The sequence below is a fragment of the Ursus maritimus genome, unplaced genomic scaffold (assembly GCF_017311325.1).
Source record: "Ursus maritimus isolate PB19 unplaced genomic scaffold, ASM1731132v1 scaffold_8, whole genome shotgun sequence".
Classification (NCBI taxonomy): Eukaryota; Metazoa; Chordata; class Mammalia; order Carnivora; family Ursidae; genus Ursus; species Ursus maritimus.
Window position 1 is genome coordinate 1,213,655 of NW_024426996.1, and position 22,100 is coordinate 1,235,754.

A 22,100-nucleotide genomic window follows, 5' to 3' on the forward strand; every position below is an offset into this window, starting at 1 on the left:
AGTGATATCATAATTTAAGTGGTCAAAACAAACTTGAGTTTTTCAAGGAAATAGAAATGATGGGTGTAGACAATTACTTAAAATTTTGCCGCCAATTTTTAGTGCTCCTCTGTCTCAGGGGAGGAAATTAGTATAAAATCACCTGCACTTTATGTACATGATTGGAATCTTTCCCATAATTTCCAACTGTAACATTTTCCCTTTTCAACCAAAAAAAAACCCCCCAAACCTCTAATGTACATGAAGAGGACTAAAAAACCCAGAGACTGTAAGAAACTTGAGGATTGCCAATTTGAAAATTGTAGAACAGAGTCAATATTTCCCCATTTTATTCCTGGAAATCATTCTGAAACCTAGAGAATGAGAAATAATTATGCAAATGCACTATGTATTATAAATAGGAAACAGTGAAATCCTAGACCTCCGGGTGCCAAAATTAGTGATGACTGAGCAAAACGGTGTACGGGAGGAAAAAGAGAAAAGAAACCTTGAAGAAATAATCCAGAAGGTGCAGATTTCAAAAAGAAATGGCTCCTTAAGGCCAGGAGCCATGCCTTTTAATGTTGTAGACATAATGCTTCAGTTTCAAGTAGAAGCATCTGTGGATGGTTTCAAAAAGCAGAGAAAGGGAGGCTAACTAAGGAACTATACAGAAAAGACAGATTTGTAGAAAGCAGTCTATATCTGTGGAAACAGAGAAGTCGAGTCTTTCACTGTGTGTGAAAGGAATAGAACAAAACAAACAACAAAACCCACACTGCCTATCTCCTTTGGCGAGACCAAGAAAAACTCACTCAGCTTAGTGACCGAAAAGAAAAACTGGACCAGCACTGGGTCTATATAAAGATACTACAAGAGCAGGAGAAAAGGATGGGGGCGGAGGGGAGCAGAAAACCAGTGGCATACAGGGGAACACACACTAAAAACATGTTACCGTTAAAGAAGCGGAAAACGGTGGCCAAATATTTCACCATGAACTTTTCAAATGGAATGAATAACAACCACCTTTTTGAAGAATCTATATAATGCAAAAATGCAAGGTGTCAAGGCAAGGTTAGCAGTACGAGAAGAAGAGATGAACTGTAAGCTCCTAGTGCTCAACCAAATGGCATAATGGAAAAAAGTAAAAGCACAATAAAGATGAAGGAGAATTTGGAAGTAATACAGGAGAAGAGAGAGCACTGAAAGCATAAGAAAGTAGCAAGGATTGAAGTGATAGATGCAAACTAAATAAATATATATTAATAAAGAATGAGAAAGAATTAGAGAGAAATTACAGAGTGCAGCACAGACAAATCCAACATACATACAAAAGGAATTCCTGAAAAAGAAAATAACAATAAAATAGTACAAATAATAACAAGAAAATAGTGCAAATATTTAAAGATAGAAGTCAAGAACACTTGAATCTCTATCTTGGGGGAAAGATCAAAACAAAACAAAAACAAAAATAACCTTGTCCATGGGCAATATATATAGTTCAGAACAGTCAGCACTAGAATAAAATTCTAGTGAAAGTCACTAGAATTCAAATATAAATTAAGAATCATTTATTCAGCCAGGTAAGTAAGAATTCCCTAAATTCTATAATGCTAGAAGAAAGAAGAGCAAAATGGTCCTCAGCCCAACTATACTCCAAGAAACAAACATGCAAGAATTTTGAACATGCAAAATTTCAGAAATATTGCTCCCAATGGCCCTTTCTCAGGAATCTATAAAAGATGACTTTCATCCAATGAGATGATTAAAAAAATAACAAACTTGCCAACAATGTACGCTCCTGTTGGAAGTAAATCTTTCCCCAGTGGACTGTGGGGGCTTAAGAGGACTATAGCTTTGGGCAGCTTCACTGCAACCTCACAAGATACCCTGATCCACAACCTCCCAGCTACACAGCTCCTAAATTCCTTAATTCCAGAAACTGTGATACAATCATCATTTGCTGTTTTAAGTTGCTAAATTTTAGAGTAACTTGTTATGTAACCATAGATAACTATAAAACGAGGCTTAGAAAATACTGAATTTGAAGAGGTTGGAATGCTAGAAAATAGGAAGAGGATTTTTTAAAGCGAGTTGTTGGTGTGCTGTGCATTCCACCATTCCCCATGAGGAAGACGGATGGATGGCACCATTTTCAAGCACAGTGACAAGGGCCTCCAGCAAAGGACTGGGGATTGATAGACATTCTCTGGTTTTACAGAACAAGATTCATGCTAGACCCATGTTTGGAAACGACTAAAGGCAAGAAGCTGTGACTGTGTTGCTGCTTGGAGGGTAAGATGGCATTGGCCATACTGAAAATGGCTTGCATGCCCAGAGTTTGGCAGGGAAAAGACAAACACATGTTTTTACAGACAGATGTGGGCCAAGTGAAAGAAAAGGCCAGCTAGGGGAAATCTTGGCATGATTTCTATCAAAAGTGACACAGGAGAGAGCCACAGATATCAATAGTAAGAAACCATAGTGGACGGACCACCACAAGCAGGAGCTTCAAGAGAGGACACACTTGTCTGATTAAGGAGCCACAGGTGACACATCCCAGTAAATGAAGGGAACTCCAAAGAACCCAGAAATATGCTCCAAGAAAAAGAGGCAACACTTAATATTCGATACGGCCAATAGAAAATAAGAACCTTACCTCTTTCCTCTCGGAGAGGGAGCCATAGTAGAACACTGGGAATAAAAGGCTAAAAGCAGATTGAGAAAACCAGGAAAGCAGCTGACACAGCACCACCTCTGCACCCAGGCAGAAGCAGAATAGAACAGGGGGAGGGAGAAACTTTAACATTAGAGAGCTTCAGAGTTTTGATTATTACATGGAACCATAATTAATTACCGAAGGGGAACCTTGTGTTCTGCTCTTTGACATGTGGCTGTATGATTAAAATGAAGTTTTTTAAAATTTAAAACTAATAAAAATAACAGTATTCCATACCGTAGTAAGAGATATTATACACTTATTAACACAACAGAAGTTTTATAATTCTAAAGCAGACCTTCAAGGCTTGGACTGCTACTGACTGGTAACAGTAATAGGGTAGCTATTAACTCAAGCCTTACTAGTTAAGTAAGAAACCAGCTTCTAGAACCAAACTGCCATATTAGCATACCATACCTGTTCTACCAAGTATGAGCTCACACAGGCTACCCTAAGGAATATATTTATAAACCATTTTTAAAACAACTGATAAGCCCTGATTGGAAGATAGCTAAAAATTAAGAACCTTCATGCATTTGAGGAAAGTGCAACATACATATAACATAAAGCTGGCTTCCATTTTTCTTTTTTATCCTAATATCAGATATTCACTGGTTCAAAAAAAATTTGGATTTCTCAGTTATAAAAAAATATAAAGAACACTTGGCAACATTACCTCTGAATATGATAGTCTCAATTACAGCGATGTAATCTTGGGGCTCCTGCTCAGTAGACATCTCCCATCTGCCTCCAGGGATATTTAACGATTTGTAGAGCTGGTCTGAACTCGTCACCCCACACAGCAGAGTCACCACACTTTCTGCTGAATGAAGTACCTTTTCCAGAAACTGACATTTCTTTGGAGATAGGTCTTTAAGCAGGCCATTCGATAATATCAAAAGTTTACATTTGTAAGAGTTTAAACTCAGCAGTTCAAAATCCCAAAAACAATAATTCTCCAAGCAATATAACAGGACTGCTTCCCTTTTCACAACATGTAAAAAAACTTCCTTCAAGTACAGAGCCCATTCCTCAGCATCTTCTTCATATATCATTATGATGTCTTTGGTATTTTCTGGAAAAAGAGAAAACAATATTTTAATTTTCTTATGTTTGAAATGCTAACAGCAGATTATATTATTAATCTCAAACATTTTTCTGTATTCTCTAGGGAATATATTACTTTTATGATACCAGAGACCAATAATATAATTTATGTTATCCTCATTATGAAATCATATGGGATTAAAGTAATCTTGAAGGTCAACACAGTTCATGCTTTGTGCAAGTCTACACTGTACTCATTGTACCAGAGTGAATGAGGATACTCAACCCAAAGAAGAGAGAGGTTTCATGGTGGAATAAAAAGAATATCTTGTGGGATTATAGGAGCTAGGCTACCAGGCACGGCTGTGCCAGTAACCACAAAATTTACCTAGATCACAGTATTTAACCCCTTTGAGCTATTCTTTCTTCTACTAAATGAAGGTAAAAGTAAATAAATAAATAAGCCCTACCTAAGGAATCAGCTTATTCTGTGAAAATATGAGAGAATTTTCATTAAAGAACTTTCAATTCTTTTTTCCAGGTAAAGATGACTGCAGAAAGACAGATGACAGAATTCCCAAGCTCTGAATACTAACAAAACACAGATTTTTAAAAAGAAAGAAATTCAATAGCAGGAATGAAATAAAGTGGGTACTATCTCATGTCATAAACTAAATTTCATGCTAATGAAATAATTAGAAGGTTCTGATGGGACAACACTAATCCTAAACCTCTCTCTGACCCCATAACTAATTCTGATAAAGAAACTTGAGTCATCACCAAAACCACCAGGGTGCTTATGAATCTCATTTGGAAACTGATCAGGGAGTGTCTGCAGAAATAGGAAAGACTGTCAGGACTTTCCACAAGCCAGGGCTCACAGCTGAGTCAGGAAATCCAGGCAAATCCCACAGGAACTCAAGTGCATCCTTGGGCAGAGAAGGGGCCTCGCAGACAACACTTAACAGGTCTCATTAGAGACTACAACCCAGGACCTCCAACCTAGGACACTTTGCTACTTCTCCCCTTTTCTTTCGGGTCATAAAAAACTGCCTGGAACATAGATTTTGTCACCTAAACTGTAGCTTGAAGGGAAAGATAAAAAGTAGCAAAAAAGATAGGGGAATTTAAAGAACTTTTGTCTACACTATATTAAGCAAACAGAAAGCCTAAACAGAGCTAAGAGAAACACAAGCAAAATGAAAAGTATCTAAGAGATAAGGAGACAAGTTGAGCCAAAACAGTACCATTACCCAGATAATACATAAACTACAAAAAGCAATAACTAGGTTAAACATAAATAATATTTTAATTTCTGGACTGAAAGAAAAGCTTGATATTTTCAGAGTAAATGCAGAAAAAGAGAACAAGGTTATAGCAACTGGTAAAAATATGATATATCTGGGTAAGAGACAAAAAAGGAAAAGACTTAATACAAAGACAACCTAAAAGCTGAAGTAGAAGAGAACAAAAGACACATTAAAATATTTTAAAATATAATTTTAAAAATCCATAAAATACGAAAGACAAAGGAACCAGTTCCATGTACCAGTGGGGCATAATCGTGTTCTAAGAAAAATTGTTAAGGGAAAATCTATCTTGATTAAATTGCCTTTGGTTTAATGATTATTATAAAATGTCTTCATATATTCAGGAAGGAACAACAAGTCACCCAGGAGGAGAAAAATATTAAGTTGGTCAAAGATTTCTTCAGAGCAATATCAAGCTCAGGTTAGAAGGAATTACAAGAAAGTTTTTACAAAAATAATTTTTATAGTATATCTATACTATAGAATATTGGACAGCAGTGAAAATGAACCACTGCTGCATGAAACATGGATAAATCCAAAGACATAAGATGGGGTGAAAGAAGAAAAAATGTGTATGCCACATGATTGTATTTATATGAAGCTCAAAACCAGAAAAAAACCCAAACAAACCCATCCATGGTGATACAGACAGAATATCTGGGCATAGGAGTAATGAACGAAAGCAGGCATGGGAGAACCTGCCAGGATTCTGGAAATGGTTTTGTCTTGGTCTGAATGGCTATCACACAAAGTATATATATATGTATATGTATATATACACACACACACACACACACACACATATAAGTTTATTTATCTGTATATCTTAGTTTGTGTGTGTAAATTATTCTGCAATAAAAAAGTAAAGTATCAAAAGAAAGAAGGAAGTTCCATGATGACAGCTGTGCAAGAGGCCTAGAGAGCAGTAGGGACTTCTAACAGGTGAATGGAGCATTTTGGGAGGGAAAGCCAAAGCACATTACAGGAAACCAACAAATACTAGTCAGAATTAGTAAATCAAGAAGTTGTAGTATAGATGAGTCTTTTAGAAACATGGAATAGAACAACAAAAAGGAAAAATCTGAAAGAACTATTGTTGTTGAGTTTCTATGGGGAATGGAATTGTGTTTGGGGAGGGGGAGAACAGGGGGCTGCTGGTGTTCATTATAGATGTTTTATCATTGTTCAATATGTAAATGTAACCATAATCAAAATTTAAATAACAAAGAAAAATACAGGCTTCACATAGAAGAACCAAAGTAAACAAAATGGAAAGGTAAAAAAGTTTGAAAAAAGAACACATGGTAGGTTGAATACAACTACTTATAGAACAAAGACAAAATATTGAGGGGATTACGATTGCAGTACAAAATGCAGATATTAAAAATCTCGATGAAATAAAAGTACTCACAGGATGGGAAAGCTAAGCATTTGAGGAAAAAATAGTATAAAATACTAACCTTATCTTTCATAGAATTTAGTCATGTAATACTTCCTAAATTTGAAATATGAATTTAAAAAATGATTCCATTCTCTAGTTTTTGTATCATCATTTTCCCTAAACAATAAATAATTTAGAGTATTTCAAGTAAAGATTTCTATCTGAAAATTAATATGTCCTTCAATTTTACTTTATATTAATTTAAATTATTTTATTTAAAAATAGCATGTAGAATATGCTCTCTTTTTAAACAATCACCCAAGAGCATCTACTTAAAATAACTCTATTGACTGTTAGCAACAGTTATCCATGAAAGATAGGACTGTGAGAGATATATTGTTTTCTTTAAAAAAAAAAAAAAAAAAACCTCTTCCAGGCATGTCTGGGTGGTTCAGTTGGTTAACTGTCTGCCTTGAGCTCAGATCATGATTTCAAGGTCCTGGGATGGAGTTGGGCTCCCTGCTCCGCGGGGAGTCTGTTTCTCCCTCTCCCTCTGCCCCTCCCAACTGCTTGTGCTTTCTTGTTCTCTCTTTCTAATAAATAAATAAAATCTTTAAAAATAAATAAATAAATAATAAAAACCTCTTCCATATTGCTTATATTTTGTAGTAAATCTATATTATTTTATAAAACAAAATAATCATCCTTAAAAATCAGTGGTTAGGTATTATCATGAATACAAAGAGCAAAACACCAAAACTCTTGTAATCCACAATTATCTCTTTTCTTCTGGATATAAAACTTGTATTTTCTACAACACTGATGGGCTGATTAATACTATAATGATTTTGAGAGCTATTGTATTTTTATTGAATTATCTATGTCTTTTCTCATGATATAAATATTATCTCCAAGGACAGATGCTTTCTCTTTCAACTCTTTGATTCCTAAACAATGCCTACCACAGTTTCTTGAACAGGTATTCTGTAGATCTTTTAATATACTTACGTGTGCAGAATGAAAATGACATCTGGCAGAAAACATATCAGAATCATACGCAAGTTGTGTATGAGTCATCAGGGTAATTCTGCTATTTTCTGTGTAGTGTCTCACCCAGCCTGGATGTTAAATAAATACTTGTTGAACAGACACAAACATGGTGCCCTAATTCAGTATTTTTATGTTTGAGGAAGAAAGAGTTTTCTTTCTATTATATATAGCCAGAGTAAGCTGGTGTATAGTTATAAAATAAACAGTAAAGATAAAACTGATAATGTGAATTATCAAGTGTTTCAAGTAAACTAGAACTCTACATGTCTTACATGTATCATTTTACTTTATTCTCAAAATTGCCTTATTGAGTAGATTCAAATATTATTGTTATTTTACAGATGGGAAAACTGAAGTGTTACTAGAATTAGGATTCCAATGCAGGCAGTCTGACCCTACAGCCTGTCCTTTTAACCTCTAACAGCAAAGGACATAATAACATTATTTAAAAGATTAAGACAGATTCTTCGTGGTGATATGAGTTGTGTTAGTCAATATTTAACAGCCTACGAGTTAATCTCAAGTACGCAAAGTGTGTGAAAGCTTACCGTGACTCCGGTTCCCACCAAGGAAAAAGAGGAAATAGAACATATGGTGTACTCCAAGAGTATGGTTATCTATGAAGAACTTACAGAACTATTTTCTCGACTCTAAAACTTAAATCAATAAAATTATAGAACAAGCTTTGAGGATATTTTAAAGTACAGAATGAGGGGCGCCTGGGTGGTTCAGCTGGTTAAGCATCTGACTCTTGATTTTGGCTCAGGTCATGATCTGAGTCTTAAGACTGAGCCCCAGGTAGGGCTCCATGCTTAGTGTGGAGTCTGCTTGTCCCTCTCCTCTGCTCCTTGCCCGCTCTTGCTCTCTCTCTCTAAAATAAAACAAACAAATAAATAAATAAAATCTTTAAAGTACAGAATGAATATTTCCATGTTATGTCATTGGGAATCACACTACCATAGGAAATCAATTCGAAAGACAATCATAATTTATCTTTCAAAACTTCCCAAGAAAAAGTAGACAGGTAGTCTTTCTCAATACCCTGTGGCCATTTTATTCTTAGGTTGAAATTGAGCCTTCCTTTTGAATTTATGTTTGACTTATAGTTAGTCAATAACCCCTGTATGACAATTTTCAAAAGCTTGAAGATAAGCATTAAATGTCATCCCTTTCTTCTCTATAATAGATAAAATCATTTCAATCTTTTAATCTTTAACTTTCTCAATTATTATTTACTGAGACTTTCCATGTAATAGGCATGTTGCTAAGCATGTAACATGTATTATTTCATTCACTCTTCATAAAACTATATGGAGTTGCCCTGTTATTCTTACTTTACTGGTGGTCACACGGAGCCTCAGAGAGGTTCAGTAACTTGTCAGGGCCACAGAGACAGTAACTGTTCCTTATGCTGCCTTCCAATCTTTTTGTTTTGAAACCATGTTGAGTCAAAATGTGAAAGTTAATAAAAGGCCTTTTCACAGCCATGGTCTTCTTCTTCCTTATTCTAGAAAACAGAAGTTTGTCCTTGAGTAACATCTGGACTGTAGCCCCAACGATAGTTCTCTATTGATTCTCACGGGGAACCCACTGGCCTTTGTTTTACAACAAATAAGTTTGAAATAACCAAACCTAACTCATTATTTGCCAGTTTAAGGAAGGTTATTGTCACTAAGATTGGCCGACTTTTATAGGCTGTGAAGTGAAACAATAAATGATGAATCTGAAATACAGAAACACAAAATTTTCATTCCTGGAAAGCTTCAACAAAGTAAAAGGAAATTGCTTTTGAAGATTCAACTAAGGTCTATAAAAACATTATTTAAAATGTAAACCTCCAGTCTAGCAATAAAATGTAAATGACAGCATTTTGCAATGGTAGAACAGAATACAGCCATATTAATTTTTATAAATTTACTATAAAGTGTTCTTTCAGATTCCATAATGATGCCTTTTATTTATGTTACAAAGTACTATAACAAACTTTTTAACTTGAAGAAAATTTGTATCAATTGATATCAATAATTGCTTTTGCACTGAGAGCAGATTATACTACATATTACCAAAAGAATGAGACTGATCATGAATCAAATTCCTTCCTATTACATATATGTAGTTTCAGATGGCATACTTTCTTCTTTTTGAATAATATCCCATCTCTTACCCATGTCTGTGCATAATGAAGATAGAAAAATGCATCTTTTCAATATTATATTTTCCTACCTGGTGACCAAAATGCAGGAAAAAAAGCAGAAAATTACAAAGAAATGACTTACAGCCATAATGGACCCAGTAGTGATAACATGAACATTAATCTTGATAGAATCACACACACACAAATATATCATTATTCAAAATACATAGTAAGTGTAATTGAACTTGTCCTAATAACTCTAATTTTGTACTTTAACTAGTACAACAAGGAAACAAAACTGGGGATTTTTTCAAAGGCATTAATGTAGTAAAACATATAACTTGTATTTCTTCTCCAAGAAAGTTGGTTAATTTCACTTATTCATAGTGACAAAAAAATACCAGGTGTTTTCTGTGGGTATCTGTATAGCAGATTCTGCTAATGCACATCCCATATCTTCCTGGCCCAAGAGCTGCAGGTTAGTGGTCAGCTGTTAAGCACACTGACCATTTCCAACCTCTGTTTTGCTGTCTGAGGACTTTCTCTGTTTTGAGGGAGCTTCCTCAGTGCCATGCATCTGCCTGGAAGTTCAGAAGCGTGGGGATTTAGGGCAGGGAGTGCTGGGAGGCAACCCTCAGTCAAAGAAGGATGGAAATCAATGTGTAAATAACAGCTTTCCCATCCTTCAGTGGGACAATTCTGGGGTTTATTCTACATAGTAATTAGAGGATCCCCAGTGATGCTGAATTGCAATTGTCTATTGTGTTATTCTGCTTATTAATACACACATTATTAGCTTTTCTCCCCTTGTCTCACATTCCCTGTTTTTTTTCACTAGTGCTTCATGGGCTCATCCTCTAAATCAACTAACTGCACTCATGTCCAATTCTCAGAGTTTTCTTCAGGGGAAATCTCTCTCTCTGTCTCTCTCTCTCTCACTCTCTCTCTCTCTCATATAGGGGAAGACACACACACACACACACACACACACACAGGAAGGCACGAACACATCATTTTAAGATTATGCTTTTCAGCTATGATGAAGAACAACCAGGAAAAGTTATTTTTATATAAATGCAGAACCTTCCTCTTTCTTCTTCCTTTTAAGATGAAAACAAATGCTTTTGTGCTTCACAGAACAACATTATAAGAGAATTTTTTTTCTTTTCTGTAAAAAAAGCATGGTGTGAACTGTTACAGGATTATTCTGCAAAGACCTTCTACCCCTCATATATAAACTGCAAATGTTCAACTCCTCCACATTTATCAGTTTTTAATCTCTGACACAAACTGTTAATAGTTTATTTAAAATTGTAAACATAAAAGATTCTATATCTGTGAGCAGATTTTAAAATATTTCAAAGTTAGTGCAAATTTGTGGAATCCTATTTCTGCAATGTCCATATCCTTTCCCTCTTTTTTATTGCCATTATTCTATAGATTATTCAATCTAACACAACATCGACCGTAAGACAGGATATTATTTGATGTTCCTCTAAGAAAGAAAGCTATGATCAAATAAATTATAAATTATAAATATAAATATACTATAATTTTTTTTAAGAGAGGGAAGGGGTAGGGGCAGAGGGAGAGAGAGAATCTTAAGCAGCCTCCACACCCAGCACCAAACCCAACTCAGGGCTTGATCTCACAACCCTGAGATCATGACCTGAGCTGAAATCAAAGAGTTGGACATTTAACCGACTAAGGGACCCAGGTGCCCCAATACACTATAAATTTTAAGATGAAATCTGAATCCAGAGAATTTGACTAGCCCCAAACAAAAACACCGTCAGAATTAATTGCATATGGTAATAGTATCACCTTATACCGTCTCTCAAGTGTTTCTCATTTCTTCAATTCACCTTCAAGAATAATCTCTTTAGGACCTGGATATTTTTTATGATCTGTCCAGACTGATTCCTCCCATATGTATTACATCACCCAGGCTCCCGTGCCCACACCAGTGGAAAGCACCATCAGAACATGAGCAGGTGAGAGAAAGGAATGATAGGGTTAATTACTGGCTCTTTCATTCACTTCCCCATTCTGGTTTTGGCAATCCCTGCTTTCTTTTGTGATCCTCTTTTCTGTGAATTTTCTTCTGTGGCTCTAGCTTTCATGCAGCTCTAGCAACCATCTTCTCTCCCCTTCCCTTACAGGGGTAGTAAAGAATTCCTACTGTTAGTCTTCCAATACTTAACTATCCCTTCTTGGGTTCTTCAGCCCTGCACATGTTAATAAATAATCCCTGTATTATTCTTTTTCAGTTAAAATCTCTGATGGTGACATCTATTTCCTTCCAGGATCCTGATAAATACAGGTACTAGGAGTTGCCACAGGAAATAGATTCTATGAGATGGATTTTGGAATTGTGTTGCTCTCATTGTTGCAGAGAATACAAGCAACCCCTTGCCAAAGGAAAATAATAGATTGGCAATTTATGGCATGCAGAAGCATCATAATGACTCAATTTTCCACCAGGGATAATTTGGTATGGACTGTCAATGGTGGGGAAAGTTTTGAGAGATCAAGTGCCTATGGAATTAATATCGTGGCAACAGGAATTACAGAGATGGGGCGAGGGGTGTATAATGGCTTCTCCGACTGTCCTAGAGAGCATGCATATGCACAAAGATAGGGTTATAGCTCCAGTAGCAGGCAAACCCCTCCAAGATTCTTAAACCAATGTGAGGACACTGTTGAAGAAAGTGTGGAATCATAAGACTCAAGAGAGACTGGGGACAGAGATGAGGCTGAGAACTTTAAATTCCCAAGCATCTCTGGATCATTCTTAACTGAGTGAACATATTTTCTCTTGTAAAAAGAAACAAAAACAAAACAAAATAAAAAAGAAAATGTTTCAAGAACCTTACCTAAGGCAACTGCCTTCAAGTGATGTCAACTTTTCTCAGCATCTATGCCAACACCCCTCCTTGACTGCCCCATAAGCTCAATAACTAGTGTTAGATCCCATAAGTAAAAGGGATTCTAGAAAAACTATTTCACACACAAAAATTATTACAGAATATTGCCAACATGTATCAGCATTAGTCTGGAAAATATGTATGGAATGGATTTTAAGAGTTATTAGACCAAGGATTGCAAAAGAGAAGACTGAATCTGACGGAATCCATCAATATGGTTGTATTCCTGTAAGATTCAGAACTTAATGTGCTAATTCAAGTGCCTGGGGTGGCACTAGCAGCCTATTAGGATGGATAATTAAAATCTGGACTCCATCACTATGGACTCAATGTGATTACATTGCCAGACTTGCCTTCTATGATGTAGAAAAGGGGTCAGCAAGCAAACTTTTTCTATAAACAGCTAGACAGTAAATACTTTAGACTTTGTGGGTCATATAAGATATATTCTTTTTCTTTCTCTCTCTATTCTCTGCTTCACCTCCTTTTCCTTATTTTTCTTTTTTTTTTAAATAACCCTTTAAAGGTATAAAAACTGTTCTGAGCTTACAAACTGTTCACAAATAGTTCACCAGCTGGATTTTGCCTATTGGTTGCAGGTTGTCGATCCTTGTTCTAGAGTATTCTGACATTCTCTTTACTAAGCATTAAGAAATTCAATCATGAAAAGCTCTGTGATGTACATCCTGTGTACCCTGGACATGATGATAACGATTGGATCTTCAAATTGAACTCTTTTATGTCAATGAGGAATAATGAAGTCTCGATTGGCAGAAAAGTCTGAATGGCAGCTCTTAATATTTGAGGCAATTTAAGTAATCCACATATTTTTTACTGCAGGGATCTGTTGTGGTAATTAATTGATCAGAAGGTCCTTATTAATGAAATATACATATAGCCATGAAGGTTCAGTTTTACCTTTATAAACAAAAAAAATTCTAAATTTGGGTGCAAAAAATGACTTAAGTCGAGGTAAATGGAGATTCACAGCCTTCTATCTGGTTTGCAGACTCAGAGCCCTCTGGCTGAGGGAAGGCCAAGTCCCTCTGAAAAAGGATTCTTCTATGCTTCTAAACGTATATACAATGAATCTTCTTCTAAGCATTTCCCCAGAGATCTGCAGCCATGTGCACTGGGAAAAAGGAATATCCGTTATTTCCTAGTGCTTATTAGTTACTGATCTCCATTGACACAAATTCCTGAAGACCCAAAACGTCAGCATGGCACCCTAGTAAGAATGGGAACTTATGGAAATCAAGTGTAATGACAAATGACATCTTGCCTTGGGTATATTTAGTAATAGTTCCAGTGGTCTTGTAGAGATCTCCTGTGCAATATATAATGGCAATACATATGCATAGCAATGGCAGAACCCTTACAGAGAATGAAGACATTACGGTAGGAAAGGAAATGTATAAGTGTCTAGAATTGTTCAACTCCATCCACCTACCACCTACTACCAAAAGCATAAACTAAAACAAATACTATATTCCTGGGATGACTGTAAAGACTGGCGCCACCAAGAAAGATATGAAAGATGTAATAGTGATTATATCTTCACATCTTCATTCAACTCATCAGTTTGCCAGTACAAAATAACTGTTCATTTTCATAAACATAACTAGGTGTTGATACCAACTGCTGTTCTACACAATATCTTTACTGGAACAAATTAACCAGCTTATAGAAGCTAAATACAGATATTGACCTGGTAAATACTTTCCCCGAAATTGCAATCAATAAATATAATAAGCAGTTTGCATTCACCTGGCAAGGACAGGAGCACCTGTCACTGACTTACCTCAAGGCTATGATCTCTGTCATAATGTCGTCTGCAGAAATATTGCTATACCATAAAGCATATTATAATACATATGTAATGTATAATTGATGACATGATTCTAAATAAACTTGTTCATAAAGAAAGAGCAAATGCCCTAGAAGCTTTAATATGATACTTCTGTACCAGAGTGTGAGGTTTATCACCATGCTGAAGTTCAGTATCCTACAATACTGGCAAACTTTCTACACATCCAATGGTTTAAGTCGTATCAGGATAACCCTGTGTATTGAAAAATAAGTTACTGTATTTCACCATTGGATGGGCCTTTTTGCATTTAAAGGAAACATATATATCTGGGTCAGTATCCTGACCACTCACCAGGTAACCAATTAGGATACCAGCTCTGAGTGGGAGCAGATTAGTGGGGCCTGCAGCAAGTCCAGGTTTCAGTGCAGACTTCCCTGTCATTTGGGTTTTATAATAATATTATCTCATACTTCTGATAATTCTCAATAAAAAATCCACAACTCATACCCTGAAGGTTTTGGAGAAAGACCATGCCTTATTCTTCCCATGATTCTTTTTCTATGTGAAAATTAACTTGTGAGTTATACTTGGGTCCAGAAAGACATTAAGGTCTGCCTATAGGACCCTAAGTGTTTATGTAGTCCAACTGGTCATTCATAAACTGGGTGTTATATGACCCACCAAATTATATATTTGGTTGTGAGTAACCATATTCCAATAGGAAATTGAAATGATAAATACACAACCAGACCCATGTAGGTCTGTATGGGATAAGTTCCATGAGCATGTGACTAAATCTTCTGTCACACCAGATCCTATTGTTCTACCACCTTTCCCTCAACACATACCTATGGCCTCATGGAGAATTACTTAACATGACAACAGAAAAAACGAAGCATGACAACAGTGTTTGAATGAGTCTGAAAATATACTGGCAACAGTCCAGAGTTAATGGTTACTGTATTATATATAGCCCATTCATAGCTATCCCTGAAAAGGAACAGTGAGAGGAAATTCTCCCAGTTTGACAGAACTTTGGGTTGTATCTCTTAACTGTCTACTTTCCTTTGAAGAAAAGACCTGAGCTATTAATTTACTTTCAGTAAAAGAAGAAAGAGTGGAAAGGATATGCTCATTTCAGAATTAAAATATACAAATGATTTTACTAATTAAGAAAACATCAAGGAGACATACAGATGGCCAACAGACACATGAAAAGATGCCCAACATTACGTATCATCAGGGAAATGCAAATCAAAACTACAGTGAGATATCACCTCACATCTGTCAGAATCGCTAAAATCAGAGACATAAGAAATAACAAATGTTGGAGAGGACATGGAGAAAAAGTAAACCTTGTGCACTGTTTGTGGGAAGGCAAACAGGTGCAGCCACTGTGGAAAGCATATGGAGGTTCCTCAAAAAGTTAAGAATAGAACTACCCCACAATCCAGGGTATTTGCCCAAAAAACACAAAACACTAATTCAAAGGAATACATGGACCCCTGTGTTTATTGCAGCATTATTTACAGTGGTCAAATTATGGAAGCAGCCCAAGTGTCCATGGACTGATGAATGAATGGATGAAGAAGATGTGGTATATATACACAATGGAATATTATTCAGCCATAAAAAGAGTGAAATGTTGTCATTTGCAACAACATGGATGGAGCTAGAGGGTACAATGCTAAGTGAAATAAGTCAGTCAGAGAAAGACAAATATCCATATGATTTTACTCAGACTCACATGTGGAATTGAAGAAACAAAACAAATGAGCAAATGGGAAAAAGAGAGAGAGAGAGGCAAACCATGTAACAGAATCAGAACTACAGAGAACAAATTCTTGGGTACTAGAAGGGAGGTGGGTGAGGGATGGGGCAAATGAGTGATGGGGATTAGGAGTGCGCTTGTCATGATGGGCACTGCGTAATGTATAGAATTGTGGAATCACTTATTGTACACCTAAAACTAATGTAACACTGTATGTTACCAATACTGGAATTAAAATAAAAAATTAATAATAATAAAAAAGAGAACATATCCTGGAAAAATGAGCCTTACAAATTACTTTTTCCATGCGATAATATCCATATATTCTTTGTGACTTTTATAAAGAGAAGATGTATTTGAACTCATGTTTCCCAGTTTTTTTTCTGAGTAATTGGACCAGTATAACAAGTATAATTGGACATTATAACAACCAGGATCACTAATGCCACATTGGTGATCAACAAATGCTTGCTGAATATTTACTGGAGTCACAATAGGTTCAAGGTTTTATCAGTTTTATATGGTCGTAAGGAAATTCATCTTGGAAATATCTTGTCCTGTGGCAAAGTACTTTCCACAAACGTTCAAAGCTCATTTCAAAGAAAAGCATATAATTAAACAAAGTTAGGGTAGTAAAGGTAGCAATCTTGAAGACATGAAACAGGATATCCTTGAGGAATTATGTCACTTGACTAAATTTACATAACTATATGGGTTTGTCAAATGCATAGAAGAGTACACTAAAAATTAATTTCACTTTAGATTGTACCTAAGTATCTATGACTATAAAAGATAAATTTGCCAAGAAATTAATAAAAATTGAAAAAATTTGTCCAGAATGGCAACTCCCTAACAGAGTAACTGAACTATTTAAATATTTTAAGCTTTATTATTTACTATATACCCGTATTACCTAACCCTAAATATATGAAGAGAGAATATGATACAAATCTAAATTAGCACTAGTAATTTCAGTAAATCTCTAATCTAAAAGTTGCATCTTCTTTAAATGACCAGGAGACATTAATAGGGACTGGGATTCAGGATAAGCTTGTAACTAATATTCCAATTCTTACCTATAGTGTTTTGTTAAGCTTCTGTAACATACAAGGGCATATGTTCTTGATAGCTCTTGGTCTATGGTCCAAGGTCTTCTGTGTTTGGCTGGGTAATGCCATCTATTTCTGAAATTTCATGTTACAAACACACGGATATATACACCACAGTAGCCAATGCCAACTTCATCAATAATTAAAGCAATATTTGATTTCCTTTCTGCCTTATTCTTGTGTTTTATTTCTCAACTGTTTAACAACTTAAGGATTGAAGAGGGATATTTATTCTTCCATCCCATCACCATTCCCAATACAAATCTCTGAGTTTTCTTTTACTGGAAATGGACTTAATTATAAATGTGACATATTTCAAAGGAACTGAAATGCCATTCAATACTAATAATATACAAAGTGCATTCACATTAATTTTATGGTGTATTTTTTTTTACTCATAGTGTTATAGTTTTAAGAAAAGGGTTTTTTTTTAGCTCAATTAAAGTTAAAAACAAAATTTTAAACTTAAAACACAAGTTAGAATGTTTGAAAGACTTGTTCAAGATCTCTCAAGATTGCATCAAGAGTAAGTCACATAGCTGGGCTTAAATTCACATGGATTACCAACTCTGGCTTAGGTATCAAGCCATAATGCAGGCAATATTCTTTAAAAAATGAATTAAACTGCAGTCAGTCCCTTCCTTGAGGTTTCCAATGGATGAGAGCATATGATGAGTTATCAGATTATAAAAAGAGAATTATCTTTAGGTACATTGGCAAATCTAATTTTTCTGTCCTAGTTCTGAGCAAGAGAAAATTGTGTTGGTATTCCCTTGTTCCTTTGCTCTCCCTCACTCCCCATTTCTACCTCTTCTTTCCAGAGCACAAGATGATGCCAATGGGGGGGGGGCAGGGAAGGGGAGTACAACTAATCATGGCTTAAGAACAATGACCAAATAGCTTGTTTTTCTTCCTGAATCCTTTCATGGACTTTAGGGGAGATTTAACTGTGCAAATGGATGCTCTTCAGTCCCCATTACTGAAGTATATAAATCAAGGATATGACAAATACACTCCATATTCTTAAATTCTAATGAAATCTTGCAATCTAATTACATAAGCAAATATTTGATTATCACTTAGACACTAATGTCTTTGAACAGTTTTGTTATGTGCAGAATTAAATATGATGTCATAATATGAGAATATAACTAAAAACACACCTTTAGCAAAACCCTCTGCAGGAAGTTTACCTCACAACCTACTATGGAGATTCTAAAATATCTTAGAAATGGCTATATACTAGAAATATGTACATACTGAAAGGCAGAATAGGATAATTGTCTACTCATTTGTTGAAAGCAACACCAGCAAGCATGTAAACCCCCACCTCTTCCTGATGTCTGCATCCTCTGCAGCCATTCTTGACTAAAAGGGAAACAGCAAACCTAGCAAAGTGTGTCTCCTACCACTCACAGAAGCAACCCAAAGTCTCCTGGGACCTATGCTCTTGGTAAACATGACTTCTGGGTAGAGCTCATACAATAGCTAAGGATCAAACCTCTGGGCGCCTCCAGAAAAGTCCTCAACCCTGTTACACATTTGATAAGAGCTATACTGCCCTGTTGTGACTCCGTTCTCTCCTAATAACGTGGTCAAGGAATTACTTGCACTAGAGCCTCTTTGGGAACTTGGAAAAATAGGGATTGTGGGGGCCCTTGGGAGGCTCAGTCAGTTAAGTGTCTGCCTTCGGCTCAGGTCATGATCCCAGGGTTCTGGGATTGAGTCCCAAATCGGGCTCCCTGCACAGCAGGGAGCAGGGAGTCTGGTTCTCCCTCTGTCCCTTCCCCTCCCCCCTGCTTGTGTTCTCTCTCTCTCTCTCTCTTTCTGTCAAATAAATAAAATCTTTAAAAAAAATTGGGATTGGGACCTAGAATTAGGATTGGGACTTGGAAAGAATTGGGAATAGGGTTATCATCCATCACATAATGAAGCACCCAAAGCAATCCCGGTAATTCTTTAGTCCACTCAAGTTTGAGAATTACTGTAGTCTCTTTTTATATAGACAGTATTTCTAGTACCATATTTGATGATTACAGTTATTATCTCTCAAATTTTGCTGATACATAAAAATATAAAGATTTTAGTCTTTTCTAATGAGAAAAAAATCCAAATGGTTTATGTTTTTTATTAAGGAATGAATGCATACATGTAATTTAATTCACTAAAATCATTAACTTGCTCAAAATCTGCCTTATTTCACCAATGTGATTTTGTTTGTCATATACGGCCAAATTGTCTGTTTCCAGACAGTAAGAACAACTGAAATTATGTATCTAAAATTTAAACTGTAATTCTAAAGTGAATATTGTGTTTATATTTTTCCTAAACTATATAAAGTACCATAAATAATGATGGGGGTGATTTATACCATATGTGGTTAAGTAAAAGCAATTTTAAAAGTATTCCACTTCATACTAACGTTTATAAAAATTGCTGTTTTACGATTATTAATTACCATGCTCCAGGTGCTACATTAGGAAAATTAACAGCCCAGAAGTCAGGCACTAACCTGGTTACAAAAGCCAAAGCTAAGAAAAAATTCACGTTCAGTTACTTTACCCATGGCTAACATTTTGCACAAGATTAAATACTAAACTCTACTCTGAACTGAAATAACAAAGCATAAGGAATTCCTGATGGGGCTATTTTCATTAATATTTGACATTTAGAAATGTATAATATAATAAAATCTATGCACGAATTCTTTTTAAAATGTGGACTTTCAGACAACGAAATAGAATTTTAGGATATGAAGAAACAGAATTTTTGCAATTGTTTCTATATTTCTTCTCTCCTATTAAAATATATAAGGAGAAGCTTTATACCATGTAAAGTTTTAAAGATAGAGCTATCAAGTATATATGAAAAAAAATGCTTTAAATTTATTCTTAATTTTTGTAATCCATTTTATTTATTGAATCTGATTGCTTAGTTACTTACATTTAAAGACAGTGTAGAGAAATAGCTAATCAAATACTGAATTTTCCCTTATATTTTTTTCTGAATGCATAAAAATAAGATACTACTAGTATTTAAAAGTTTTACTGCTTTAATTTGAGGAATTCTTATATTTTAATGTGGTTTACAATCGCAAGCAAAACTGAAAATCAGCAACAGACATAAAAATCTATAGAGAGACGAATGATACGGTTCATTCATTGGAAATCATTAACACTTCCAGGAAGTCATATTTAACACGTAATTGTCCCTACCCTTCTTGATCTTGACCCTCACTGCTCTAACATGATTTTTGTTTTAATTTCTTTTTTAAATGTTTTATATTAATTCCATTTAATTAGCATACAATGTGATAATAATTTCAAGTGTACAGTATAGTGATTCAATAATTCCATACATCACCTGGTGCTCACCACAAGTGCACTCCTTGATCCCCATCACCTATTTAAACTGTTCTAACATTTTATAGTCTCACTCACTGCTTGGGTTTTCAGATCAAGCATTCTGATATTTAGCATGATATTTTCCATGATCATCCATAGTATCATAATGTTGACAACAATACCTCAATATCAATTTCATAATCATTTATATCTTTTCATATATTTACTTCATAATCACTTAATGATTATTATTCAAAATAACTGTTCAGACTTTAAGAGATATAAAGATTGTGAAGCACAATTCCTGCCCTTAAAGGAACTTACATAGCATAAAAAGGAAATGGATTTTTAGAAACTACCTCAACACAAGGTAGTTTATAATATTATTGCATTAAGACCTGTAGTTGAAGAATCTTTTAACTCTATTTATCCTGGGGTTAGTGTAAAAGTATTATCTTGGAAAGAAAGTATCAATAAATCCTTCAGCATCACAAAATGCAGAATTGAACTATTTACAAATTTAAAAGATTTAAATCTTACAAAATGTCTGTTTTGACAAAAAAAGAATGAAAATGTATCATGAATTAATGTGCAAATCACACTGAACATTTCAAAATGTTCCACATATACAATGTGAGCTCTTTTATGAATGCACACACAAACTCATATAATTCAAGATAAATATTAGCAACACTTATTTCTGAGGGGAAGACTGTAGTATATTATAATTTTATTTTTATATTATCTATTTTCAAATGTTTTACAATTCACCTTATTACTTTTATGAGAAAATACCCTTAAAAATTATCACATATGGTTCTACTCATGGCTAACAAGCCAGGCTCTAGCCAAATTTTTATCATTAGGAGAAAATAGTCTCAAAATAATTCTCTACCAGGGTTAAAAATGGTTCATGTTCAGATATTAAATACAGTAGGACCATAAAACAATATTAGTGACATTTTATGAGGAGTGCACATCTAAATCAGTTGTCTCTCAGAGTATCTTTGTCCTTCAAAGGGCTGGGACAGAAAAAGCTTTATGTAATGGAAGCAGATGGCATCTAGCACTAAGCCTAGAAGTTCAGCCAGATACATCACAACAGTCCTCACTCCTCAACCTGGTTAAGTTGTTTCAGTTTCTTAACCTGAAAAAATGGAGAGAGATACTGATCCCTAATTCCTTGAGATAAAATCTGAAGCCTGTATGTCAAAATAGGTCCTGGCATTCAGCAGTCACTGATGAGCGTAGCAGTGGTTATGACAATGATGATGATAATTATAATAAAGGCTACCTAAATGTAGCTGGCGCCTACTATGTGTCAATGATTCTTCTGGTGTTTTACACGAATTAACTTCTTTTAACCTCATAACAACCCTGTGAACAAATGAGCTTCCCATCCCACTTTGCACTGGTGGTGCCTGAAGCATGAGGAAGTAAATACCTTGCCAAAGCTCACAGATACGTACTAGTAAAGAATTGTAATAGCAACAGCAGCTGGGAGCATTAATGATAAGGA

General features: G+C 35.2%; 1 protein-coding gene across 1 annotated transcript in view; it reads right to left on the reverse strand.

Annotated features, from left to right (window-relative positions):
• Nucleotides 1-22,100, reverse strand: part of BANK1 (B cell scaffold protein with ankyrin repeats 1) — a 283,522-nt gene that overhangs the window by 246,753 nt on the left and 14,669 nt on the right. Inside the window, exon 3 of the mRNA XM_040625306.1 lies at nt 3,375-3,773. Coding sequence (XP_040481240.1) covers nt 3,375-3,773 — 399 coding nt within the window. The remainder of the gene's footprint in view (nt 1-3,374; nt 3,774-22,100) is intronic.